This window comes from Chamaea fasciata, unplaced genomic scaffold (assembly GCF_029207755.1).
Source record: "Chamaea fasciata isolate MVZ Bird 193981 ecotype frontalis unplaced genomic scaffold, bChaFas1.0.hap1 SCAF_1, whole genome shotgun sequence".
NCBI classification, from domain to species: domain Eukaryota; kingdom Metazoa; phylum Chordata; class Aves; order Passeriformes; family Sylviidae; genus Chamaea; species Chamaea fasciata.
The window spans coordinates 58,514,126-58,539,881 of NW_027094086.1; the positions used below are offsets into that span (position 1 = coordinate 58,514,126).

Here is a 25,756-nt window from a genome sequence, read left to right on the forward strand (position 1 = left end):
TATTCTTTTCTGTTTATACCCTTCAAATTTAAAAATAATTTCCAAAGATTAAAAACTATTTTTGACCTATCATTACACTGGGAAAAAAATAGATCTTAAAGGTTTTTTCCACTTTTTTTTTTTTAATTAAATGTTTTAGTAATTTTTTATAGAAGACAACACTAATTCAAAATGTTAGCTTCATTATATCTCTGCAGTTAAGCCCACAGCCTGACATAACTATATTCCTCATCCCCACAGAAAACCTATTTGACAGTTAATCAACTTAACAAGACTCCTGCAAGGATCCCAGCGTATGGTCCCTCAGCACAACTTCGTGATGCCTTGCTTCTAAGGTCACTGAATTTCTCCTCATTAACATCTACTTGCGTGACAGGGCTGATCCTGGCACATCTTCAAAAGAACCCCTCAAAGCCCTCAGGGAAGTGTTTGCTCTGAGAGCTTAGCAGCCTTCAGAGGTGCCTGTGAAAGGAGTCTTGCAAATAAGGCCGCACTAGCAGAAGAGGAAGAATTAAGGAAACACAAGAGGCAGCGCTGAACCATCACCCTTAGGACCCAACCCTCTACAGCCAGCCTTGTTTAAAAACCTTCAGCTGTAGCTTTTAAACCCTAGGCCACAGAGGAATCTGTGAAAGCCTTCAGCCAGCACACCAGCGCTGGCAAGCACTGCGAAAACACACAATACATGATATGAATCTTCTGTGGTGGGCGTGCAGCACTTTTTCCTCCTCTGAACCACGACTCCTTAAAAACAATAAAATCCCCTAGGAATATATGAATCTTCCAAAAACTCCCCTGGACACAGACCAAGCCCCTCCAGGCTCAGAGCCCTGTTATTTCAGCAAGGTCAGAGGGAGTTAGCCTGAACTTATGGTCCCAAAGCATTTGGCCCAACATTTGTTAATGGCAGAGTTCGCTTCTGCCTCTGTCTAACTTTCAATTAAAGGCACAGCAAAACTGGGGGAGTGGGACTGAGCAGGGTGTTTATACAGATCCCCCAGCTGCCCCTGCCCATGGCATGCTCTGCATCATACTGCTGGGGATGGAAAACTTTTGAAAGAAGAAAACATTGCAGTGGAACTCACAAAAGACATGTAATTCCATATAGTATAGATGTGAAGGAAAAAAAATAATTAATCAGCTCAACCTCTTAGGAAACCTTTTGTTCCTTACTGCTCACATTGTCTGGCAACAGAACAGCTCTTTGTTTGGGCTGAGTTCTTTGTCTTGGCTGTATTTTAGCACAGCTACAAAACCCAGACACAGGTTTTGCTCTACAGGAGAAGACGTTAAGGACTCAAAAGAATGTGGAAGAGAGCTAATCATTCTTAAGTAAAAGTGTGAACAGAAGTTTTCAAAAAGAAAAGAACTGTTCAGTGCTCAGTACTCACAGATGAGCAGCTAAGTCTGAGAATTTGATTTATATCAATTTTTTTTTCCTTTTTCAGTTGTTAATATATTTCTCCATATATGCAGCTGGATAAACAATTGGCAAGATTTCAGCAGCACAGAATAATTCAGCTGGGCTTTGGCATTAAGCAACCTTAGGACTGACTTTAGCTCAGTGAATCTGCTTACTTTGCTCAAGTATTTCTAATAAATACTGTCTTTCATGTCTGTGCCTCCAAGAAGGGCAGCTACCTTGGCACTAGGTTTCAAGAAAGTTGGAATATAAATGGAAGAAGGGGGTGAAGGTGACCTTGTTTTACCAGCGCAAGGCATCTCGTGAATGCAGCTTCACTGGTACAAAATATCTTTAAACTGAGCCAGTGGTGCCAATTTCAGAGGGACCAACCTGGTCAATGCAACAAAGCACTGCCAAAATGCTCAGCATGAGGATATATTCTGATGTCTGAGGAGGCTGCATCAGCCAGAGCCTGGTGGCTAAGCACAGTACAGGAACAACATGGGAGGAGTCACACAGGAGGACTGTCACGACCCGAAGATAACTTCAGAGATCCTCTGCTTCGAAAATCAGCACCAGTGAAATGTTGCAGGACACTCAGAAAGTGGCATAAGAAAACTCCTATTTATTGGGAAGAGTTTCTGGGAGTTTTCAAATCCATGTGCTTTGTCTTTTGCCTTTGTCTGGATCAAAACTTAATTTCACTTTACCAATTAAAAACTGTAAAAAGTGCACTTACCTTCCTCTTTTTTTTTTTTTTTTTCTATTGCCAGCAATTTAAAGAGCCCTGGTGAGTCCCATGCACTTTTCTACTTTGCTATGATACTTCTAATCACTTAACAGCCTGGTGACATGTTAACTCATAATATAATTAAAAACTAGAGGACCTTTTGGATGCAAACCTCAGTATGTGAAGCATTGGCAAACCTTCCTTTTGCCTTTTAGAGTGGAAATCAAATCAAGTTCTCACCTTGCAAAGTCATAGAATGTACCCTATGAAATTTTTATTACTAGGGCAGAGATATAAAATGCCTGTCCTCTGACTTGGGCACATTAATTGTAATAAGAGGACTCACACTATTTCATGAAATGAAGGAACTGGGAGGAGGATGATAGCCAGGTAATATGGTGTACCTTCCACTAAGGTCTGAGCCACCTAAAGAAAAGACACTAAAACTTGGTTTGATACTACTTTCTCTTTATGCTGTTTAAAGTGTAACACATTGACAAAGATATGCTAATTTTGTTGTACACATAGGAGACAAAATTTGTCGTATGCTGAGCAGCTGCTTGTGGCCTACACATCCTACAAAGATTTGTGGCCTACACATGACTGATTTATGCAACAAGATGCTAAAAATGCACTTTTGTGAAAAAGTGTTTCTTGAAGAAGACTGTTCTTTTTCAGGCCATTTTGATGGCACTTTGTTGCATAGACAGGGTTGACCCCTCTAAAATGAACACTGTAGCCCGAGTTTAAAGTTTCTTTGAAGTGTTAAATTAAAAATAGAAAAAGTATATTTATGATATAGAATACAATTTTTGTGGAAATCCTGTTTCCTTCATGAAAAAGTCCTTTTTCATTATGTTAATAAAGCAAGCATTAAAGCAAATTTAGCCTTCTTCTAATAGCATTGTACTAGTGGATTCAAAATGAGAGTATTAATGAAAGTTTTCCCAGAAGACAGAATTACCAGAGTGCTGTGTGCCAGAAGAAATAGGATGCTGACACACAGTCCCCTGGCTTGCTTTTCAATAACACTGCACAGCACAGTACACAGCTGCACTGCCTCACAGCGCTCACACTCCATGACTCAGCCTGTGCTTAATTTCAAGACAAAGTTTGTTGTCTTAATTCATCCCATACTTCTGATTTTTAATTGTGCTGGTAGTTTACTTGGTAAACAAAAGAAAATCTAACAGATGTACAAATTCGTATTTATGAGGGAATTTACACTCATCTGTTTGCTTGCGAGTCGCATTACTGACACTTTTTTCAACAGTGTTACTAGAACTCCTCAGCACTCCAAACAAAATCAGAATCTCTTTGCCCAGGGTTTTCTTTCACACACGGGAGTGAAGTCCCTGCAGCAATGGATTTAAAATTTGTGGGTTTTTAAAGTACAAAAGGAACGTAGTTTGGTGACTTGTTTTTTTAACCCTATCTTGCTTTGTTATTTTTTTTAACAGCATAACAGCAGTTGAAAGTAGGAAGGCCATCTATTTTTAAAGGATTTATAATGAGCTTGTGATGACTTCAAGAACAAACTGAAAGGTTCCCACATGAAAGTGTGTGACAAGTCTGGAGCTGCATTCTCGTGCTTCAGGCAAACCAGAAGTGAGGCCCAGCAGAAACCAGTGAGGTTACGCCTACAGGAATGATGCAGACATATCCAAACTCACTCTAAACTAGACCGGAGTCTGCCCAGGCTGTAAAACTTTGTCCAAGAATCAGGATAAATACTCAATTAGTTCATCCGTTCCAGTAGAAACAACAATTCATAGCAGAGAGGAGAGACTAAACATCTCTGCACTTAGCAGTTAGGGCACAGAGCTCAGAAAGAAATTAATGGACAACAGTCCTTCTTTCACAGGCTGTTTCTGTTTTCTTCAGCCACTGTTCCTGCTCTTCCTCACCTGCTGACATTTATTTGAAGACACCAATTTACTATATGAAAAAGCATAATTTTCAGTTTTGAAGAGTCTGATCCTGTAGATGTGTGTTATATGTGATCTGAGACAACCCCAGATCAAGACTCTCCTGGGACCTTGAGGCAGGATAATCTTCTCTGCTCAGGCTGGCACATCCAATAGATGCTGAGCTTCTCAAGCCTATGATTGCCTTGCCTTCAGCAAAGGTGCAATAGATTATCTTGCATGCAACCAAGACTAAGAGCAGCCCATCACCAGGAGCTGCCAGAGAGCGGCAAGTTAGCTCTAAGTCTGCACACTCCATCCTGTATTCTAGTAACCTGTTCATCCATATCCTCATGCCTGAAGATCTCACCATGACAACAAAATACATAATAACCTGCATTTTCAAATGTCTTTGTGACTTCCATAGGGTCAAAAAGTAGTACTAGAGAACCACCTAAAAATAAAACAAGGTTTTCTCATTCTGGCCCCGGAAGCCAAGACTGCTCAAGGACAAACTCCCCTTGAGTATTTTTAAATTGCTTGTTCTCCGCAGACTGATACAGAAAATGTTATCAACTGTAACACTACTCTGAAAATGGATCCAAATAAATACAAGTTGTGAATCCACTCAGTTTACAAATGAAAGGATGTATTTTTTGGTTTCCAGGTACCAGCCCACCACCTTGCTTCTAAAGAAGCAGGTTAGACTCTTTTTTCACATCTACCATCAAGCACCTATGCAGAAAACACACCTTTTATGGATATCTCTGCAACCCATGTTAAGATGAGTGACACTAAAAGCATCAATTGCTTCTGCCTTCAGAAATGCGTGACAGGAGAATGATGTTTCCTTTTTGAAAAAAAAGTCACTTAGGAAAGCACACCCCTTGCTTGGGTTACCTTTTTTATCTATTCATGCCCTCCTAAACCTTGAAGCAGTTTCCAGAACACATATCCCACTGCTGGCAGGTAAAACCCCTACTAGTTTTAAACAATACATGGCTGTATTTATTCAAGACCTAAATAGGTGGGACTCCAGAGACACAGTGCAGCACTCCCACCCTGCAATACGATCAATCAGGTTTATCCACAGACCAGGGCCTGCAGAACCAGCAAGAATTTCTGTGGCACTTGTGCTACTGGGTACCATTCCTGGACTCTGGAAGTCTGCAGGACCCCTCTGGTGTTCTGTCCAGAAACACCAAAAAACCTTCCCTGAGGCTTTCCTGTGCATTACTCTTCTTGCCTGACAGTGCTACTTTCAGTGAGCAGAACTGACAGCCATGGGCAGTACTCAGGCTGTGTCTGCCCAAGTGCAGCAAACTGTTGAAGTACAGGCACAGGAATTATACACAGGATAGAAGTAAAAATCTATTCCCTTACACATGAGACTGCAGTGCAATTATGTCTATTCTGAGCTTTGTTTTAGCAGCATCAGTATGGACCAGTGCATGTTCCCACTTTTAGAAAATCACATTTTATGTTCCCACTTTAAAAAAACTTGCAAAGAAGATGTCAAAGATTGCTTTATGCACACTCCTATATGCAAGAAGACTAAGAACAAGTCTAACTAGTTTTGAGAAAGAACAGATAATCCAGCATTAATCATCTACCAAGATCCAACTGTCCAACATATTCTCATTAATTCATGTGCTTGTCTACCCATCTACTTAAAAACTCAAAATATTTCAACACATAATGAATAAATCACAGGAAGAAGTACAATGAAGTATGAAAGTAAAGTGAAATTCAAATATGTCATCCATCAGTTCACCATAGATGGGGACAGGCATTAGAGATAAGCAGAGTGGAGCATTAGATTCCTCCTGCTTCTTATTCCTTCTATGGCAATTCTGAAATCCTTTTCTATATTCAGGAGAAAATGCTGCAATACTATTAATGTTCTCTGCTTTGTGCACACAGATATAGCTCATTCATTTCCACTGAGTTTCAGTTAAGTCATTGCCAGCCTTGCAGAAAATACAGGAACAGTTTTGCTTCAAATGCCCATGAATTTATAAACACTGTTTTACCCTCAGTAGTCAAACATATAGAAAATTAAAAAAACACCTTTGCAATTTTGTCTCTGAAGAAAATTTGTGATCACCTTCCATTTGCCTAGCTTTCACCCCCTTGTCAGCTCCTCTTTAGCATTCTGCAAAATCCTGACTGCAGTATGATGACTAGGGAAAGGCATCAGACCAGCATGACGGAGCAAGGAAACTGGAGAAAGGAACAGAACCACTATTTTCTCTTTGTCATCTCAGAGGGAACAAGTGAACAAGTTGTGCTGGCTTTTCTCCACAGACACCAAGAAGCAGCCAAAGCCATCTCCATTTAAGGAGGAGCTCCCCATCACTGTGCATTCTTGTGAACAGCAGAGGACACGCAAATAAAGGCCAAAAATGCCATGCCCAAATAATTTAAGGCAGTGTAAACATTACAAGGTTGTACAGGTAGACAATAAAAGATGACAACTGATTTAAAGCATCAACCACTAAAGCCAACCTCTTTTAACAAAAATTAGTATTTATTATTAGACAATTAGAGCAAATACTTTCAGTTTGGATCTGTGGACAAAGGATTTTGTTTTGAGAAGGAAGCCAACTGTCAATTCTTTTCTTTTTGCTGACAGACTGTAAAAACATTGATCACCCTTAATTAACTTGCTTTTACAATAGCATAGTCATTCATTCCTCATCACACCCATATATATTTTCTCCTATTCATACTCAAAAGCTAAGATCACATAAAAAGTTCTATATGACACCTCTAAGGCAAGCAGCTCTAACTTTAAGAGTATTAAAAAGAAAAATAAGCCTGATCATTTTTCTAGTTTAGATTTATCTCCACTTACAAAATCAGTTTACATTTAAAACCCCAAAAGCAATGTGTATCTCTGAGGAACAACTTGCATCCACACCAGTGGAAGGGAGTGCACATCCACATTAGCACTTTCACTTGTAACAGTTATTGAAGCACTGCCTACTTATCTGTACTCACCATGCTTCTGGTTCACACTGTGGAAACTCCCTGCACATGCCAGCTTGAATGCTTTTAGATGGGACTGAGCTTCCATAGTTACTCCAGGGAATTGCATGAATATCCAGTATACAGGACCAAAACACAGCTACATCATATTAAAACTGTGTTTTAATATGTGCTTCACATTACAGATCCACCTTAATTGCACTGCTCTATCTGCTGATTTGGACATAGCTTAGCTTCCCCCCTCCAAGAATTTCAGACAGATAACTTTCTAAAGTTGCCTTTTTTTTTTTTTTGGCCTTGCCTAGATATATGGACTCAAGTGTTCTCTTAAAAATGAAACTTGCTTTGTGATTCTAAATACCAACTCTGAGTTATTATATCCTTTTTAAAGGTTATCTATAAAAATATCAATAAAACTTGAAGTTCTAAACTCGGTTTCACCACATTCAAATGCAAAGCCATGGCAAAAACAGGACAAAATTTACTGCTTGATATGAAGCTGATGGGAGCTACTCTCTCTACACTTCTGAGAAGTGCCCCAATAGGATAACATCCCTTTCAAGGCCTTCAAATTTGGAAATGAAGGTGTTTGAGCCAGCAGGTGTAAGCAATTAAACTTTTATTCATGATCATTTACATATGACTAAAAATGTTCACCACAAAATGCAAACTTGTAGTTATCTTGTACTCAGCAGTGAAAACGGTCACCTCTTCATAGTAAAGCACCATAGCACATCCCAGAAGAGTCAGAAATAGATTTCATTTTTCAGTTTTTCCCCTCACAATGTACTTGACAAAGCTGAAGATTTTATTGAAGGCTAAAAGTTCCAGAACAAATTCTACAGTCACCTGAGTGTTTGGCAGGAACAGTACTATTCAGTTACTTTTTTCTGCTTTTTTTTGAAAAAAAGAGCTATTTTTTCACAAAAATGAGACAGACATAATTGGGCCAAACATTGAGATGTATATTTCACCTGAATTTTTCAATGGGAAACAAACAGAACAGTTTGCTAGTAGGAGTAGCTACAACAACTATAAGAGTCAGTTGCCAGAAAAAATGGAAAAAACCCCAGCTCATTACAGCTGAGTGGTAGGGCCCAACCCACTTCCAGGCACCTATAACTCCACTCAGTTTTATTCATTACATTTAACTTGCATTTCATTCATACTACATTTAAAAAGACAACATGATTTTTTTAAGTTAAGTTGTGTACATGTACACAGTTTTGGTAGTCTTTTAAAGCTGTAAAATGTATACATAAAGAGAGTCCTAATGACCCTATTACAGATTAAAGAGAAATAACCAGAATCAGTGTTACATACAAAATAATGTTCTACCACAGAAACCAATACAGTTATCAAATAATTCATTAGAGAATGAAAGTGTTATACAAAAAGAGAAATGGTGCCTTTTTATCACTTCACAGCAGCATATAAGAAGGCAACATTAAGAAAAGTGCACAGCAGAAAAAGAATTGTTTCGCTTTCTGAAACACTTGAATTTTTCTTCAGACGTCAGGCTTTTGTCCAGGAACACATTGTTTATATTTTCTCCTAGAGAATGTATTCTCTTCTTGCATGAATTCTCAGTAAGGCGCTTACTCTGACATGTAGGAACGATACATCAGGGCCACGATAATCGCTGCTATTGCTGGGATCACCCAGTTGGACCATGAACTAAAGGGAAGTTTTTGAAAAAGCACTTTAGTAAGTGACAACCAACAAGTTAGACAAACAAACAAACAAACAAACAAGTCATTGCTTAAAGAAGTCCTTCCTCCCCTTCAAATTCAGGGCAACAGAACACCTGGATTGGCCAGTAATACTCCAGACAAGGGAAGAAGCTTGTACAGTAAGGCTTTGTACTGGAGCTTACAAGAAGTTTGCTTACTAGAGAAGAGTAAAACCCCAGGCACATTTAAAGTCATGGGCTGCTGCCCAGAACGTCATTCATTCAAAAGCCTATTAAGTAGCAGCATCACATTACACTTCTAAGCACCCAAACTCCCCACCCAGAGGGTCATAGAAGAGGCCTCTGAGGTTTCAGCAGTAGGAAATTGTCAGCAGGATGTAACTTTACAAAGTTTGATTCAGTGGTATTCCAAACTGTTTTTCAACTCCCTCCCAATTCTGACAGATCTTCCTTCTTATGCACAGAATCCTCTCAGATTTCCCTTAGAAGCAACAGCAGTAGGAAATTTTAAAAGTAAAAGCATCCATGTCAGTAAAATGGTTGGGAATGGCTTTAAGAGTCTTCCCTTCACGTGGCAGACTCCAGAAAAAAAGGCCCGTGCAAAACAAACCATTGGGTAGATACTGACACCTGTCAATATGAGAAAAGTATCTACCTAGTAAGCTGACACCCTTGTAAAGTGGTACATGGACGCCAACTTGGACTTTACATAGAACAGAAATTTTCATGTGCCACCCCGATATCTCAGCTTCCAGCAGATAAAAGCCATTCAGATTTTTAAACTTCAGAAAATCATGAGGAACCTTGAGTTTGACATCAGATGTCATACTGTACCTGGAAGTAGACTGAACAGTGGTAATAAGAGTTTCCTGGAAAGCAAAGCATAAGAAGGTATTTACTTCAGGAAGACAACCCTCTCCCATCTTAACTAGTCCTACAGTTTCTCAAAACTCATCAAGTGAGACTAATTCAGAAACAACTCAGTATATGCATTAGGGAAGCATTTTCTCCTAATTCCAACAGCAGTTTCTGTTGTATTATAAGCTAGTTAGTAGCAGTTTCTACAGCAAACATTGAATCAAGTTCCTAAAATACTATCAACAAGAATTTTACTGCAAGTTTTCTATGAATTTTAACCTTCGGTTACATTTGAAAAGTTTCAGTCATCTGTAAGACAAAAATCCTTTCCTTGACTAAAATCATATTGAAAAAACTCAGAATCAATGCATAAATATTTTTTATATCAAAACTACATAAAGAAAGCTACTAATTCACCTCTACAAGGCTTATTAAACTCACGGGGTTTAGTGTGGTGTTTCAGATTCTGTAAGAATTAGTCCAATTGTTATAGCTGTTCCTGATACTCATTTGGACTTCTTGTTCAGTTTCCACAGAAAAAGTGGCCCTACAGGGCCAAATCCCAGTTGGGTACATGTGCACAATTTATATGAAGACTTATTAATTTGAATAACTCTAGTTGTGTATGACCCTAAGTTTATTTTAAAAATCCAAGCATTAAAACCCTACCTAAACTTAGTGGTACAAGATCCATCACTACAAAATTACTTGCTTTGGTATCAGAACATTTGCAAGTAATTTAAAGACGGATTTCCAACACCCTCTCAGAGGTTCAAGCACACTACCTTTGCAAGCACCCAAATCATCCTAGGTTTACATGTGCAAATACTGTGTGCAAAAGGATATGACTCATAGATTACATCTCTGTTGCTTTTGTGAACACCTCAATGAAAAACTAACCCCAAAGCCAAACAGCATGGAAGAACTGGTGCCCACATTATCAAGGCTAGCACCATTTTTAACAGATGTACCACATGCAGGCCCAGGAGATGGCTCCCCTGACGTCAAGACAGTAACAGGAAATATGGCACAGCTCATAAAAAGATTAATTTTAAACTCTATGACACTGGACAGGTGCAGGGAAGGTACTTTGAAAACAGTGTGAAGACAAGAAGAACATTTGAAAGCCCAAGGCTTTCTGTGAGCTCCTAGAGAGCCAGGGCACAGAACCTCCCTAACCTGTCACATACCCACCCAGAGTCTAATGCATATGGAAACTGTCTTTCTACAGCCACATCCTGCTGCAGAAAAGCACCCCAATTTCCTTCTGGAATGATGGAGAACAAGTGTAGTGTAGGTAGCTATGTGGATACATCTTGACTCCTGACTATGCACTGGCCAAACTAATATTCTAAGTACTTCAGTTTGGTAAATTCCTCTGAGATTAGTCAAAGGATTATCTGATACAACTTGCACTGGGCAGTCTGTTCTCAGCTACATTCCTTATTAATGCTCTTAATGCTTAAGTGTAAACTGCCCTGAATGTCAAAAGAAATCTGAAGAGCAGATACTGTTCTTGGTGGGAAGAAACTCAGAATTTCATTCACTATTCCATTTCTTACTTTTATTAGTACACTAGTTCCAGGCCCTAATAAAAAAAAATTAATAACTGCTATTGTGAGCATTTCAATGCATATATATATATATATATATATACACACATATACACATAAATTTTATTTCTCTCCTTTGATTCATAACATCTCCTTTGATTCATTCATATGGGAAGATCTTACAAAAGTGATTACTTCTAAGAAACAATCTCTCCAAACATGAAGATTAAGATCTTATTCTTACTAAGATTCATTTTAAAATAATTTCCAATTATTTCCTAAGCATGTTGCTGTACTGGTAAGCCCAGTGCAAACATCCTCTATAGACAGAGTAGCAGCAACTGTACAAATTAATCCCTGAAGCACCTTCTCCCTTGAGGGACATGTGAGAGTTTGACAGCTGAGTGCCAACACAGATTAATTCTAATAAGGATGGAAAAAAGCCATTAGAAAATAAGTGCAATACTGCATTGACAGGACACTCAGCAGAATCCACTGAAATATTCAGGAGGCAAATAGTCAGTAATTTCACCTCGAAAAAGGTTCACAATTGCAATTTAACTGATTTATAATACACTGAATGCCCCTACATTCTCTAGCTACTAGCGTGACCAATACATTGTTAAGCATCACAATTTTCCTCCCATAAACGCTTCTAAGTTTAATCTGTTCTGACAATAAATTGATTTTTTCTTAAACTGAATACTAGAAGACCACTGACTGACTCCAGTCACCTTTTTGCTAGAGTATAATGCCATCACACTTAGTAACCCCTGGTATGAAGCCACACAAATTCAAGCATATAATGGTTAAGGGAAAGAATAATTTGAAGCAGTATCAACAGGTCTAAGAGATTTAAAACCTGAAACAGGCTTAAACTGAATTTTTTTTTTTCATTCAGACACTAAGACACTGCCTGTAACACTCAAAAGAAACAGTGTGGCATCTCAAGAAACACACTTACTGTTGGTTTCTGAAGCTTGCATCTATCATCCTGCAAGGAAAAAAAAAGCAAGCAACATTTAGACAAAATCTGAAAGCATTAAAAACAAAACCAAAATCACACAATTCATCACTTAATTCAGTTTGCAATTCATTCTGTTAATGTGTAAGTATTTTTCCCTAGGTAAAAACAAACTTGCAAGAGAGATAATGTGATTGATTTTAAGCTAACATAAACAAGATCACTTCCTCAAATTGTACTTCCCATTATACAACGAAGAAGTGAAACATGAGCCTCCAACAAATTTCATTAATCTTTGTGCCCGTGTTTTTATCTTTCCTTTGTCTCTGCAGAGTACATAACCTTAGCTTATACATTGACTGCAATCATATTAATTCTACTTAGTGTACTTGTACTATCAGGTAAAGTCAACTAACTGGTTGTGGTTCAATGTCCACTGGACCAAAAGTCACAAATTCTAGGGATCTTTCGTAAACTCAGAGTTCTGCTTGGCACAGTCCCATTCATTACAAAAAAGCCATAACAGTATATAATCCAGTCAGTATATGTATGCACAAACACAGTTCTGTATTTGTATATTAAACCACCAAGCTGTTTGTTTCATATCAAGTGAAAACAGGCACTTGACAAACAAGGAAGAACCGGACTGATAGCCAGGTTAAGAACAATGTTAGTGGCATCAAAAATAGATGGCAAGCCTGCAAAGCCACAAATGTGCATCAGAGCCAAATCACTTATTAGGACAAGCTACTACTTGTCCTAACTACTATCAGTAATATTTATAAAGAGATGACCTGAGACAAACAAGATCAGGAATCTTATGGTGCAATAGGCTAGTCAAGACAGTGATTTTATCCCAAATGCAAGACAAAACATACATAAAATGAGAGGAAAAGAGAAGAGGTAGGAATGGGCAGTAAAGTAGAGCAGACAGGCACACCAGCAGCCTAAACCTCAAAACAATGGTTTTCAACTCTTAGGATGCAGGAGAGTTTAACTATGGCCTAGCTGAAGGAAGTCAAGGCAGCAGCTCTGTAGCTGGAAAGAAATACTTCAAAACTTGACACAGCAGAAGGATGCTCACTAAAAAATTGGGAAATTGGATAGACAGTATAAAAGGGAGGATGTGACAGATGATCCAGTGGGAACTGATCACTAACAACCCTGACAATCACAAGTAGGGAACCGTGATGCAGCTAAAAATGGCAGGAGCCAGAGAGGGGAAGATAGAGTGACAAACTAGAAGTGCAATGCTTATAATAACCATTTTCTAAACACATCTATGAAGAGTGAGGATTGCACCTTCCAATGCAGATGGAAGCCTGGTACAAACGTATTTACAATGGTGAAAGCATGAAAGTGGTTGTTTAGTAGTCACCCTGCCTAAGTCACTGGCCTAAGAAAAGGTGTAGACATTCTGACATACCATCTTCATGGATTATGGAGTTTCGTTACAAAGCTGACAGCATATACCAGAAATGACACAATTCCATATTCAGTTTATTCAAGAACTAAGCTGTAAGGCAACTTAAATCACCAAAAGATGTGACCATCCTTATGCTACACTAATCAAATCCCTTCACATTGGGGGAACTATCTCAAACCTAGGTCCATCCACAAACAGCTGCAGGACTGGCATCCAACCAAACTAGCAGCTCTTCTTGATTTTGAAGTAATTACCAGACAAGTAACTAGATGCAAAACCAGTATAGTAAACACAAAATTAAGGACACTCTCATATACTCACGGGATGAAGTTCCCCAACAATAAAGGATTCCGACAATGTCCTTGCATCTGTGGAATGGCCAACATCTTCAAAATTCTCAGTAGCATCTCCTCCAGCTTGCTCCCTAAGGACCTCTTCACCTCCTGGGTGCTGCAATTTTTAATGAGTTTGAATTTGTTACTGAAATACATTTCACATTTTAGAAATGGAAATTCTGCATTTTTACATTTTTAAAATTAAAAAAAAAAAAAAGAGGCAATATCAGCTGCTAGACTTTCTATAGCAAACATAGGCTTTTCTGAGATAGGTTTATGTACTCTCTGAAGCCAAAACCAAGGAAGGTAAGACTCTATTTCATTGGTAAAGCAGAACTAAGAGGCATTACCCGTTGCAACTAAAGCATTTAGAAAGCTGTGTGGGAATCAGTCTGTACTTTAACAGCCCAACTATCATCTGAAGTTACATTCTGTGTTTTCACTTCTTTAGAAAAGGTGTATTTTTATCTAAGCAGTGCTTTATACAGCAGAAGGATAAAAGCCAACTATCATCTGAAGTTACATTCTGTGTTTTCACTTCTTTAGAAAAGGTGTATTTTTATCTAAGCAGTGCTTTATACAGCAGAAGGATAAAAGCCAAAAAGGTATAAGCTGCAGCAAGAACATTCCAGGAAGATAAAAAAATCTGTTCACAAGAAGCGCAATCAAGCATTGGCCAAACAAGCTGGCAAGGTGCTAATGAACCCAACCTTCTAGTTAATCCTGGCTCCAGCGGGGAGCTGGGCCAGATAACTTTAAGGGTCCTTTCCAAAACAAATTATGGTACAAATATCAAGTAAGACACCTCTTTTGGAAGTGATTAAGCACAACTGAAAGCTCACTCAAGACCCTAGAATGGCAATTTGGTTGTCATAGACAACGGAATCCCGAAAACACATTGTTGATAAAACCCCTGAGACACAGAGAAGTCATCTTCCAGGATCTTCTAATACCTCAATCTATCACCATTCCCTTAACATAAACCCCTGTTCTCCATTAACTTTTATTCTTCCCCAAGATGCACTTTGGGGATTTTATGAAGTTTTTATGAAGTACATTTTTATCTATCAAATAACTCTGCCTGAATATACTGGAAGATCTATCATATCTACTTCAGTGCATTTCCTCAGCTCCACATTACTTATTCATGTAACAGGTAACATGCCACAAAAAATTCACCACTCAACTTTCAAGCAGGAAAGTACTACATAAACATTGGGAATGATTAGGTAAACAAGCTAAAAGCATTTACTAGTACTGCCTTCGATTAAGGCAACCATGGAATAGATATTTGCACTTTACCAGTACAGCGGATATAAAATGCTTTGGAACCTCAACTCAATTTTTAATGCTTCTGAGCACAAGACCTAAAATTATGGAAAATAGGCAAAATTTCCACAATTTAGGGTCACCTTGTGGGGAGCACGGCTCACCAAAAAGCCCACAGGTTAAAGAAATGGCATTTCTACTCATCTAGGCAATTCATCTTAGCACTTACCTCAAACCCTCCTATTAATCTCGTATCAAAACTTCTCTTGTGACAAAACCAGAATTTGTTCATAGAGATGAACCAAACTACTACTATGAATTTCCAGCAGTACCAGAACTCCACAGCTTGAATATTCACATTAAAGACAGACATTCATTTTAACAGATTAAGGAAGTTAAGGAGAAGAAATAAACCACTAACAAAAAACCCCAACACAACACTTTTTAAAGAGCCAAGATACCACAGCTATTAGGGTAAAGGATCCCTACCATGACTAAGCAAAAACCAAGATTAAGCAACTGATAGGGAGATTAGACACAGAAACTGAGCCAAAAAGGGTTAGATGAGTACAAACAGAGTAAAGATTATGTAAGCAACCTGCAAATACAGCATGCTCACCAAAATCCTGTCCTTGAATCCATTCTGGTACATATTCAGGAAAAGGACAGGACAAAAGTTGAGGGAGCACTCAAGTTCAACGCCTTGAAATGGCACTTAAGGAACTGAACTTGGGTCTGACTAACAGTCCCAGACACTGCCTCAACTAAATCTTCACAGAATTTCTTCAGCAATGTGGGTTTGGGATTTTTAAAACCATGCTAAAGAATTGCAAAATAGAAAAATACATGTATCAACTTCAGCAGAAAAGGTGGCACAACTCCTTGGAAAACATGCTTAACAAACAAGGTATCAACAAGCAGCAAAAGGCCCCAAAGTTAAACCACCCATAAAGCACCAGCAGCAGAAGCAGTATGTAAACTCCTACTCATGCACTGCACTGAAACCAAACTCCACTCAGACAAGCACATAAAATACCAGTTACTCCAGCAAGTAAGATCACGGTTTACACTAGCTCACAATGTAAAATTCACTATCCAGCCAAACAAGTGGATTTCTACCAATGTAACTTAACTGCATCTACATTAAAATTACTTCATGGAGTACTTTAACAAATTACTTGCAGGTTGCCAGCTACAGAATGATCAAGTACTAACTTGTGCTCCCAAATCCCTCCCCTGTGCCACTACAAAGCAATCACGTAGCAGTATGGGCAGCACCACAGAGGCACTCCAGCTTTTCTCTGTAGAACTAGTTTTTTGTCTAATTAACAACTGATCCCTCTGTCTACAAAACCACAATATTACTGTCAAGACAGTGAATGCAACCAATACTTTCTACCAACCCTCTGACTGACTATCACAGATCAGCTGAAGAGAACAAATTCACCCTGACCTCTGCCACTACAGCTGGAAAACTGGTAATTTTTTTATGACATGAGCAAGGTTAAGTACAGAGGATCACACACAGAATTCCAAACTCAAGCCATCTACCAGATAATGCTAATAAGAACCTGCCAGACATTGATGGAAGTACTTTGAAACTAAACATTTGCTTTTAGATGCCACCTCTGCTTAACGATGTGAACTTACAAACCCTCTGTAAATAATCAGCACATAATACACGCAATTAATGGAAAGATTCGACGTCCCCTAATGAAAGAGAGCAACTGTAATGTCTCACACAAAGAGCAAGAAATGACTTTTCTATCAAAAGATGAGCATCTTTCATGGTTGGATGAGTTTCCCAAAGCTTGTTTATACAAGGCCTTTGTTCATCATTCTGCCTGGTAAACAAAGCCTGCTACCAGAACTGCTACTTTAATGAAGATTCTCTGGACAGACCCTGGAACTGGAAAGCCCACAAGGCTATACAGATAGTGACTCCTAAACCAAAATCCTGTTAATGAAAGTAATTAAAGAGTTCTTGCAGGTAAAACTGTGGTTCAGAGGAAATGAAAAAGCTTTTGATGGTAAATTAAGACAGCCTAGCTCATTCCTAGGGCACTCCCAATATAATAAATAATCTAAGTTACATGTATTACACATGCCTATACAGAGGCAGCACTAGTAGAGAGCACAGACTAATTCCTAACAGCAGCACATTAGAAAGTTTTAGATAAGGCAAATATAAAATAAGGCTGCTCTCATCTGGGTCAAAAGTCCATCTTGCCTCATCCTGAATGCCACCTTTTCTCCCCCTTGCTATGGTCATGCAGATTTCTCAGTGTCATAGTTCAAGACTATTAAAGCATAACTACCTTAATCTGCAACTCCTGCACCCTCACCCTTCCTATAGTGAGGGAATGAAATCTAGGGTCCAACTGAACTTTCAGAAAGAACAGCAAAGGTCTGCATTAGTGGCAGTCTTATAAACTCACATTTCACTTTCTGCACTAGTGGCATGAGAAGCAGAAAGGGGGCAGTGACACAGCCAGGAACACCCAGAGAACCTCAGCTGTATTATGCAGGACAGACAGACAAATGCTTGCTTATTTCAAGGGCATTTTCATGTGGACTGAAAAGAGTCCTCCCAATTACTTCTATCACCCATTTAACTTTCAGGACAGAATTGTCAGCTCATGTAAAATGTCAGGAGCCTATAAAAGATCTCTCTCTGAAAGTATGTTTTTGAAAACTATCATTAGGCTTTCAGATGAAGTGCAAACAAACTACCCAGTAGCTTGATGCCTGCCCTGATTTCAGCTGGGACAGAGTTGCATTTTCTTCTTGGAGGCTGGTACAGGGCTGTGCTTTGGATTCAGTATGAGAAGAATCAGTGATAACACACTGATGCTGCAGTTGTTGCTAAGTAGCACTTTACCTAATTCAAGGACTTCTCAAAGTCCCATGCTCTGCCAGCAAGAAGGTGCACAAGAAGCCAGGAAGGAGCACAGCCAGGACAGCCGATCTGAACTGGCCCAAGGGGTATTCCATACCACAGAACATAATGCCCAGTATACAAACTGGGAGGAGTTGGCTGGGAGCTGCAGCTTGCTGCTTGGCAATGGGCTGGGCATGGGTTAACATTTCTTTTTGTCTCCCTTTTTATTGTAATTATTATATTTTTTTTTCAGTTATTAAACTGTTATCTCAACCCACACATTTTATCTTTTTCCCCCTTAATTTCCTTCCCCATCCCACCAAGGGGCTGTGGGGAGAAATGATCAAGCGGCTGCAGGGCACTGAGGCAAAACCACAACAGTGCCCATTTCCTCACTTACAAAGTTACAGCTTGAAGAGTTTCACATAGAAGTGCTAAGAAGTTCTATTTCTTAAAACATTTTCAAATTCTCCTAAAAGCTTCATTAGAGCTTAAGGAAGTGTTAATGCTGGGTTTAATCCTCAGACTGCAAGGTTCTGCAGTAACAGTTCCTATAGTTCACTGGCAGACTCCAAATGTGCCAATACAGGCATCTTTCAATGCAAGCTGATCATGACTTTAAACATGGAAGGCATTATGCTACTCTTCCACAACACCATCCCCATGAATGTAACTTATGGCCACATAGGGGAGAGAACATTTTTCACCCTGACACAGTAGAACAATATTTGCTTTTTGCACTTTATTTGATCAGCATTACAAAACATTTAGTGGGAGCTGTCCATTCTACAAGAAGTTTAGGGAAAGTGTTATGGAAGCACAAGTTCATACCTTATGGGAAAAAAATATTTACCAATAATGTTTTTGCTGAATTCTTAGACCACCAACAATTGAATTAACCCAAACAAAGTCTGCATCAGACTAATATTAAATGCATGCCATAGTTGGGTTTCCAAAACAAGAAACTCCTCCCTGGTAGAGATGTTCCTGTACATGTCAGCTTTTTGGCTTAGTGTGAGGAATCCAATCAAGTTCCCACAAGAGCCTCACCACCACAGCAAGTAAACCAAAACACAGATCACACAATTTTACAGGCCCAGCTATTCCTGTTTAGCTCATTAGATTGATGTCAAAACCTGACCAGAGGGATTACTACATTAAAATTATGGGGAAATATATGGAGCATTGCCACTGCACTTTGTCCATTCATTGACATTTAATGTTCCCCATGTATGTAATTATCTCCAATACAGATATAGCCATGACATCCTGCTGTGAGTACACATGCATTTCTAGTAGCTACTTTCCTTTAAATGAAAGCAAACATAGGACTTTATGCTGGTTTCAGCTGGGATACAGTTCATTTTCTTCTTAGTAGCTGGTACATTACAGTGCTTTGGATTTGGCATGAGAACAATGTTGTTCATGAACTGATGCTTTGGTTGCAGCCAAGTAGTGCTCACCTAAGTCAAGGCCTTTTCAGTGTCCCACACTCTGCCAGTGAGGGAGCACAGCCAGGGCAGCTGACCCAAACTGGGCAAAGGGATGCTCCATACCACAGAGTGTCACACTCCATCCATAACCTGGGAGGAGTTGTCCGTGAGTCACCAAACACTGCCCAGGAACAGGCTGGGCATTGGTCACGGAGTGGAGAACACCTGCATGGTGCACAATTTGTTTCTGTTGGGTTTTCTTCTTCTCTCTCTCCTTATTATTACAATTACTGTTACATTCACTTTATTTCAATTATTCAACTGTTCTTATACTGACTCACAAAATCGACCTTTTTCTGATTCTCTTCACCCTGCACTGGGCAGGAGGGTGAGTGAGCCACTGCATGGTACACGGTACGTGGTACTCCCTGGGGTTAAACCACAAGACCTGAAGCTGAGGAAAAGGTTTCCCAAATCTTCTGCAACACAGGTCTGAAAGCCTTTAATGACAAATAACATAAAAGTTTCTGGTTTCAAGAATACTCTTTCTTGCCAAGACCTTTTAAATAATGCATTCCAAAAGCTGAAGTATCTTGATTTCTTCTCCCAGACTTGAAAAATCAAAGGAAATTCAGAGATTAATACTCAAGCTATGAATTTTGCACAATATGTACCCCTTAGAAAACAAAAACCAAAAAACAAACAAACAAAAAAAATCAACCTGATTAAAAAAAAGCAGTTGCCGTTGGAATCTTCATAAACTCCAAGGATAACATATCAAAGCACACAACTGTTTCCTCCTTCAGCAGTTTTTCTACTTTTCATATGATCTTTTTTAAGCCTTGTCCTCGAGGAAACCAAGCTACTATGGGTAACACCATGCCGTGCCTCCACTCCCAACACACACATATCACCACCCCAGCCCATTTACTATCTAACTTCAGTCAAGTGTTCACAGAGGCTGACTGTTCCCCAAAACTAAACAAGTTCCACTAAACACTTACAAGCTCCATGAAGACACACAACAGCTGGACAGAGGGAGCAAACCCTTGAACTACTGTAATGGAGTGCAAAGCAGCACCACACTTTTACTTATTAAGCACAAGAGTATCCAAGGTGTCCTCAAGACTGAAGCACAGTTAAGTTTTCAACTTTGTTATTAATAAGAAAATATTTCCATAGGTTAATGCAGTATTTGAAAAGATGGCTTATTGGTTTAAGAAACAGGACCGGTGAGCTTAGCTGCTGCTCCCATTTCTTCACTCCCCAGTAAACTGATATTTATGTACAACTTGGGAAGAGCACAAGTGACATGACGCTTTAGCAGTGCATCCTTTTTAATACTACTGGACTTAAACTTCAGTGGCCCACATTTAAGTCTTAAAATATGTTAAGCTTTTCTACTTCTGAAAGGAACTGGAAGAAATAAACCTGATTTTAAGCAGTAATGCTATTGAAACAGCTAACATAATCCCCACTTTGAGTAGGGTTTACTGTATTCTGGAATGAACCAGCAAGAGGCTAGCTAATTTCTCCTCAGCTGTCACATGTAAATGCCTCAGGGTGTCTGACAGTGTCAAAAGAATTAGCATAACATTTGGTAAGTTAACTAAGTACCAAAAGCATTAAAAAAAGAAAAAAAGATTTTAAAAGTGCCCTATGAAGCACCTTAATCAAAGAGCTCCCTAATAAAAATCACCAACACAATGAATATTAAAATGTCAAAGAGCTTTCCCGAGAACTGTAGCTTCGCTTAAAATATTTCAGGTAACTATTTCCAACAATCTCATCCATCATCCCAGAATGACTATGAAATTTCAGCTCAAAACCAGCCATGTTCTATTGAAAGCTGTTTCATGTGAGGCTGAAGTCTGACTTACGCATATCAGAGTGTCTCAAGACATCCCCCACATTGTCCAAAACCCAACTATTTAAATACTTACAAACTGAATTCTTTTGATATGCTGCCAAATTATCAGTGTTGTCCCGAAGGATGAAAATGATGTTTTCTTGGAGAAATTTACACAAGGTGATGCCTCTTAATATTTACTAATTTCATCATAGGTACTGAAGGAAGAGGCTATGCAACTGCTCAAACTCAAAAGCTCATTAGATCCTGGATTTTTTTTTTGTCAAGTGGTTTGTTTGGTTTTTTTTTCTTGGGTGCGGTTAGGTTCAGGGTTTTTCTATGACATGGGTCTTTTTGTTTCTGCCTCCTCAACCTGGACAATATGTACAAACAATACAATTATGTATCAATCAAAACTGATCAAGTTTCCAAAAGCTAATTCAGTTTTGCAGACAACATGGAAAGCTGCATTCTCCTCCGGAGCTTCTATAATTAAATCGGCCCTGACTGCATAACCATACAGCAATGTCCACAACTAATGAGTGAAGATGACCAGGGGCAGAGCTAGATGAAAAATAATGAAGAGTCAGTGGATCAGTTTCACAATCTGCCTTGCTGAAAAGCCAAATAATTTGCGTTGACACATAGCTTAAGAATGAAATACTACCTGTGTCAACAGTGCCTTTGAAAAATTGCTTGTCAACCCTCCTTTGCAAAATGCTCAGTTTTTCCTTTGAATTGCAAGTGTTTACAAGCACAAAAAAATCAAGATGGAGCTACAGAACTACTGATGCTTAAAATCTGTCACATCTCCACAAATCTAAACTGTATTCTTTAAGAAATTAATGTAAGTCTACCATACACTTTTTAACTGGTTGCTTTTAGGAAGAATTTCTTCACAAAAAGGGTGATGAGACATTAAAATAGGCTGCTAAGAGAGGTGGCAGTCACTGTTCCTGATAGTTTTAAGAAAAAACTGCCATGGTCTAATTGACACAGTGGTGTTTGGCCAAAGACTGTACGAGATCTCAGAGGTCTTTTCCAACTTAACTGATCCTGTGATCCTACCTTTGCTAACTGGGAATACAGAGCATGGAAGAAAACTCAAAATATCTAAAACCCAGCACCATTCAATTACTGAAAAAAAAAGTGGTAGTTTTATTTCTGCATTTCCACTGAAGAACGTTTCAGTCCAATAACTAAAACGCTTCTTTATCAACCATGACTATCAATGATTACACCAACTGCTCGCTGTCTGCCAGAGATCAAAAACATCAAACACTAACTGGGGAAGAAAAAAGGCCAACAAAACACAGCCAAAGGAACTGAACTTGACTCTGGTGCTCTACAGTAGAGTCTGAACTGGTGTAGCTTTGCAGCACCACATTGCACCCCTGCACCGAGCAGATCAGGGCAGCAGAGAGCCACCCTAATTTTCTGAATCTGCCTTCCTGTATGTAACGCTACGTCCTGCAAAAAAAGACCACCGAGGTCTTAAGGCTACCCAGAATGTACTTATTTGGCAGATATGAACACAAGCCACTGTGATCAAGAGGCTTTACCAAGGGCTGGATATATGGAAGATTTTTTTTTACAGTGACAAGAGTGAGGCATTGGACAGGTTGCCCAGAGAAGCTGGGAATGCCCCATCCCTGGATGTGTTCAAGGACAGAGGCTGGGAGTAACCTGGTCTAGTGGAAGGTGTCTCTGCCCTTGGCAGGGGGCTGGAAGGCCATGAGCTTTAATGCCTCTGCCAATCCAAACAAATTTGTGATTCTGTGAATATTAGAGTAACCCCAAGACCTGTGATATTCTGCATGCTGTGGTACTTTCCTTCCACCTTGTGAAGTCTCTTTCCTATTCCATAACACAACACACACTACAGTAGTATGAAGAGAGGAATTGCTGACCTTTTAGCTCACAAGATAATATGGCTCTGGGTCCCAGCTGAGTCTCCACTTTTAATTCTGTTTTCAGCTAGTACACCACAGCAAGAAGCAGATGGGTTCACACTCTTGGTACCCAAGATTCACACAGCCAGGCGGCCTATCTCAGCTCACAATACTGACTCCAGTTTTTTCTCCTTGTCCTTATTTACTGGAAATTCAAATCAGAATCCAAATCGGAAAGTTTGAGGAGGGCGCGGGCACACAGCGGACGACACGGCAGCGCAGCCGGCATGCTCGGCACTCACGCGTTTCTCCTGCCCGAGAGGCGCCCGGAGCCCGGGCCCGCCCCGCCACTCTTCCTCCAGGGCACTACCGCGGCCCCAGGGGCGGCTCCCGCCGCGGGCCGGAGCAGGCGGACGGGAGCCCGCCAGGGGCACAGCGCGGGGAGCCCAGGAGCCGCCGCCGAGCCCGCCCCGCGGGGCTCTAGTGCGCTCCGCGTCCTGGGAATGCGGGCACCCACCTCGTCCAGGAACTTGGTGACATCGTAGATGCGGTTATGGATGATGATCCAGGTGCTCTGGCTGTTGTTGTGCTTCTGCACTTCCTCCAGGCGGTAGTAGCGGCCCCGCCACGGCTCTTTCCCGGTCTCGCTGGAGCCCACCATGTCTGGTCCGGTCCTGTCCCGCACCGCACTCGCCACAGGCCGATACCCCGCACACGGCCGGGGCCCCGCCGCAGGCCCTATCACCGCCCGCCACCGCCCCGCCCCTCTCGCCTAGCCGGCCTCTCATTGGCGAAGGGCAATGCCACTCAAAGCAGACGGGCTGACGGGGGCGACCGGGGGCGGGACTTTGGAGTCGTGCCCCGCCCTCTCCCCGCCGTCCCACGTGACCGGCTCGGGAGGGGCGGGGCGGGGCGGGGCGGGGCGGGGGCGGTGGCGGGACAGCCCCGCTGGCTTCGGTCAGGTCGTCACCGGTGGCGGGTGTTGAAGTTGCGGCTTTTCTATTGTCCCCTTCTTAGGACGGTCATCCCAGCGTTCGCCACCTTTGGCAGCGGCGGGCTGCGGGGCTACCGGTGTGCGCTGCGACGAGCTAATCGCCGACTTGCAATGTAGAACCACATTGGGATAGTTTGGGTCGGAAGTGACCTTTTAGCTCGCTAGTTCCAATTTCCCTGCTGTGGGGACCACTAGACAAGATTGTTCAAAGTCCGATGCATCATGGCCTTGAACATTTCCAATACGAGAAAGACAAGGTACTGCTGGAGAGGGCCACAAAGATGTTTAGGAGTCTACAGCACTTCCTGTGGGAAGAGACTCAGGGAGCAGACGCTTTTTGCTAAGACAGGACGAGGAGCAATGGCCATAAACTAAAAAACCAAGAAGTTTCATGAAGACATTTACATGGAGAGTGGCAGAGATGGGCTGGTCGGGGCTGCCCGGGGAGGTCGAGGAGTCTCCCTCTCTGGAGACATTCAAAACAGACCTGTAGTGTTTCAGTGAAGCCTGCTCCCGGTGACCCTACCTTGACCCTAGATGATCTCCAGAGGTCCCTTCCAACCCTAACAATCTGTGATTTTGTGATTCAGACTCTCTGGGCACCCTGTTCCAGTGCCTCGGCACCCTCGCAGTAAAGACTGTTTTTTTTTCCTAACATGTAAGCTGAATTATCCTGGTGCCGCCGTGGTAAAGCCGGCTGGCGCCCGGCTCGGCGAAGAGCTGTGCCCGGCCAAGGCGCCTTTGCCTTGGGCACACGTAGCGCCGAGGGGGCTGTTACACCCGGACACAGCGTGGCTGCGCCGGGGCTCTGGCCGGCTCTGTGACCGCCCGAGCACCCTGCCCTCTCCTGCCGGTGTCCCAGCGGGCAGGGGCTGCCCGGGAAGTCACACATCCTCGCTGATCCCGGCAGCGGCCGTGCCCGAAGGCGGGCGGCGCCCGGCAGCCGCTTTTCCCGCGCAGCCCGTGAGGTGATCCCGACGGGAGCGGCCCTGCCATCGGGGCTTCCTCACAGCTGTTTAAAACCTCCCGGCTGTCACAGGCGTCCCTCGCCCCGCATTGGGAGAGCTCTCCCGCGGGGCGTGGAGCGAGGCTGCCCTCCTTTGCTGCCAGGTGGGCTGAGGGCACAGGGAGCGGTGCCTTCCCCTTCTCTCGGTGAGGCCCTGTCACCAATCCAGCATCCTGGTTCCTTTCAGTTTTGGCTGAGGTAAAATATGTTTCGTTCTGTTTCCTTTGCTCTGGTCTCAGATGTGTTCGATGGCTTTGTCTGTATTTCAGGCCAGTGTGGGTCCCCACATCCCCGTGTCACGTCCGTACACAACTTGGGTGCCCCAGTAACAATAGCCCCATGGACACACTCAGGCGTGATGATAGGTTGGATTTGCGGGGGTTTTGTAGCATAAAATTTACCGAGGGTGACCTGTCACCCTTCCTGAAAGCTGGTGCTTAGCTTCTGCACCCTGAGCCTGAGTGCAGGACAGCTTCGTACTTCACTGAATGCCCCCACCATCTTCAGATCCTGCCTCAACTTTTCAGCCAGCCTGACAGTAAGAGTAGTAGCTAGTCTCCCTCAGATTGG

General features: G+C 41.3%; 1 protein-coding gene across 2 annotated transcripts; it reads right to left on the minus strand.

Moving 5' to 3' along the window:
* Positions 1-7,635: 7,635 nt before the first annotated feature.
* Positions 7,636-23,934, minus strand: CYB5A (cytochrome b5 type A). 2 transcript variants are annotated; one of them, XM_066184425.1, is made up of 5 exons: positions 23,704-23,934; positions 13,849-13,977; positions 12,102-12,131; positions 9,561-9,595; positions 7,636-8,710 (listed from the first exon to the last, which is right to left on the minus strand). In XM_066184425.1, exons 1-5 carry the CDS (start codon positions 23,845-23,847, stop codon positions 8,632-8,634), a joined length of 417 nt encoding a protein of 138 aa, XP_066040522.1. In that variant the 5' UTR covers positions 23,848-23,934; the 3' UTR covers positions 7,636-8,631. The 2 variants fall into 2 exon arrangements, with proteins under 2 accessions (XP_066040522.1, XP_066040529.1); XM_066184432.1 differs by lacking the exon at positions 23,704-23,934 and adding an exon at positions 15,361-15,562.
* Between the last annotated feature and the right edge of the window lie 1,822 nt (positions 23,935-25,756).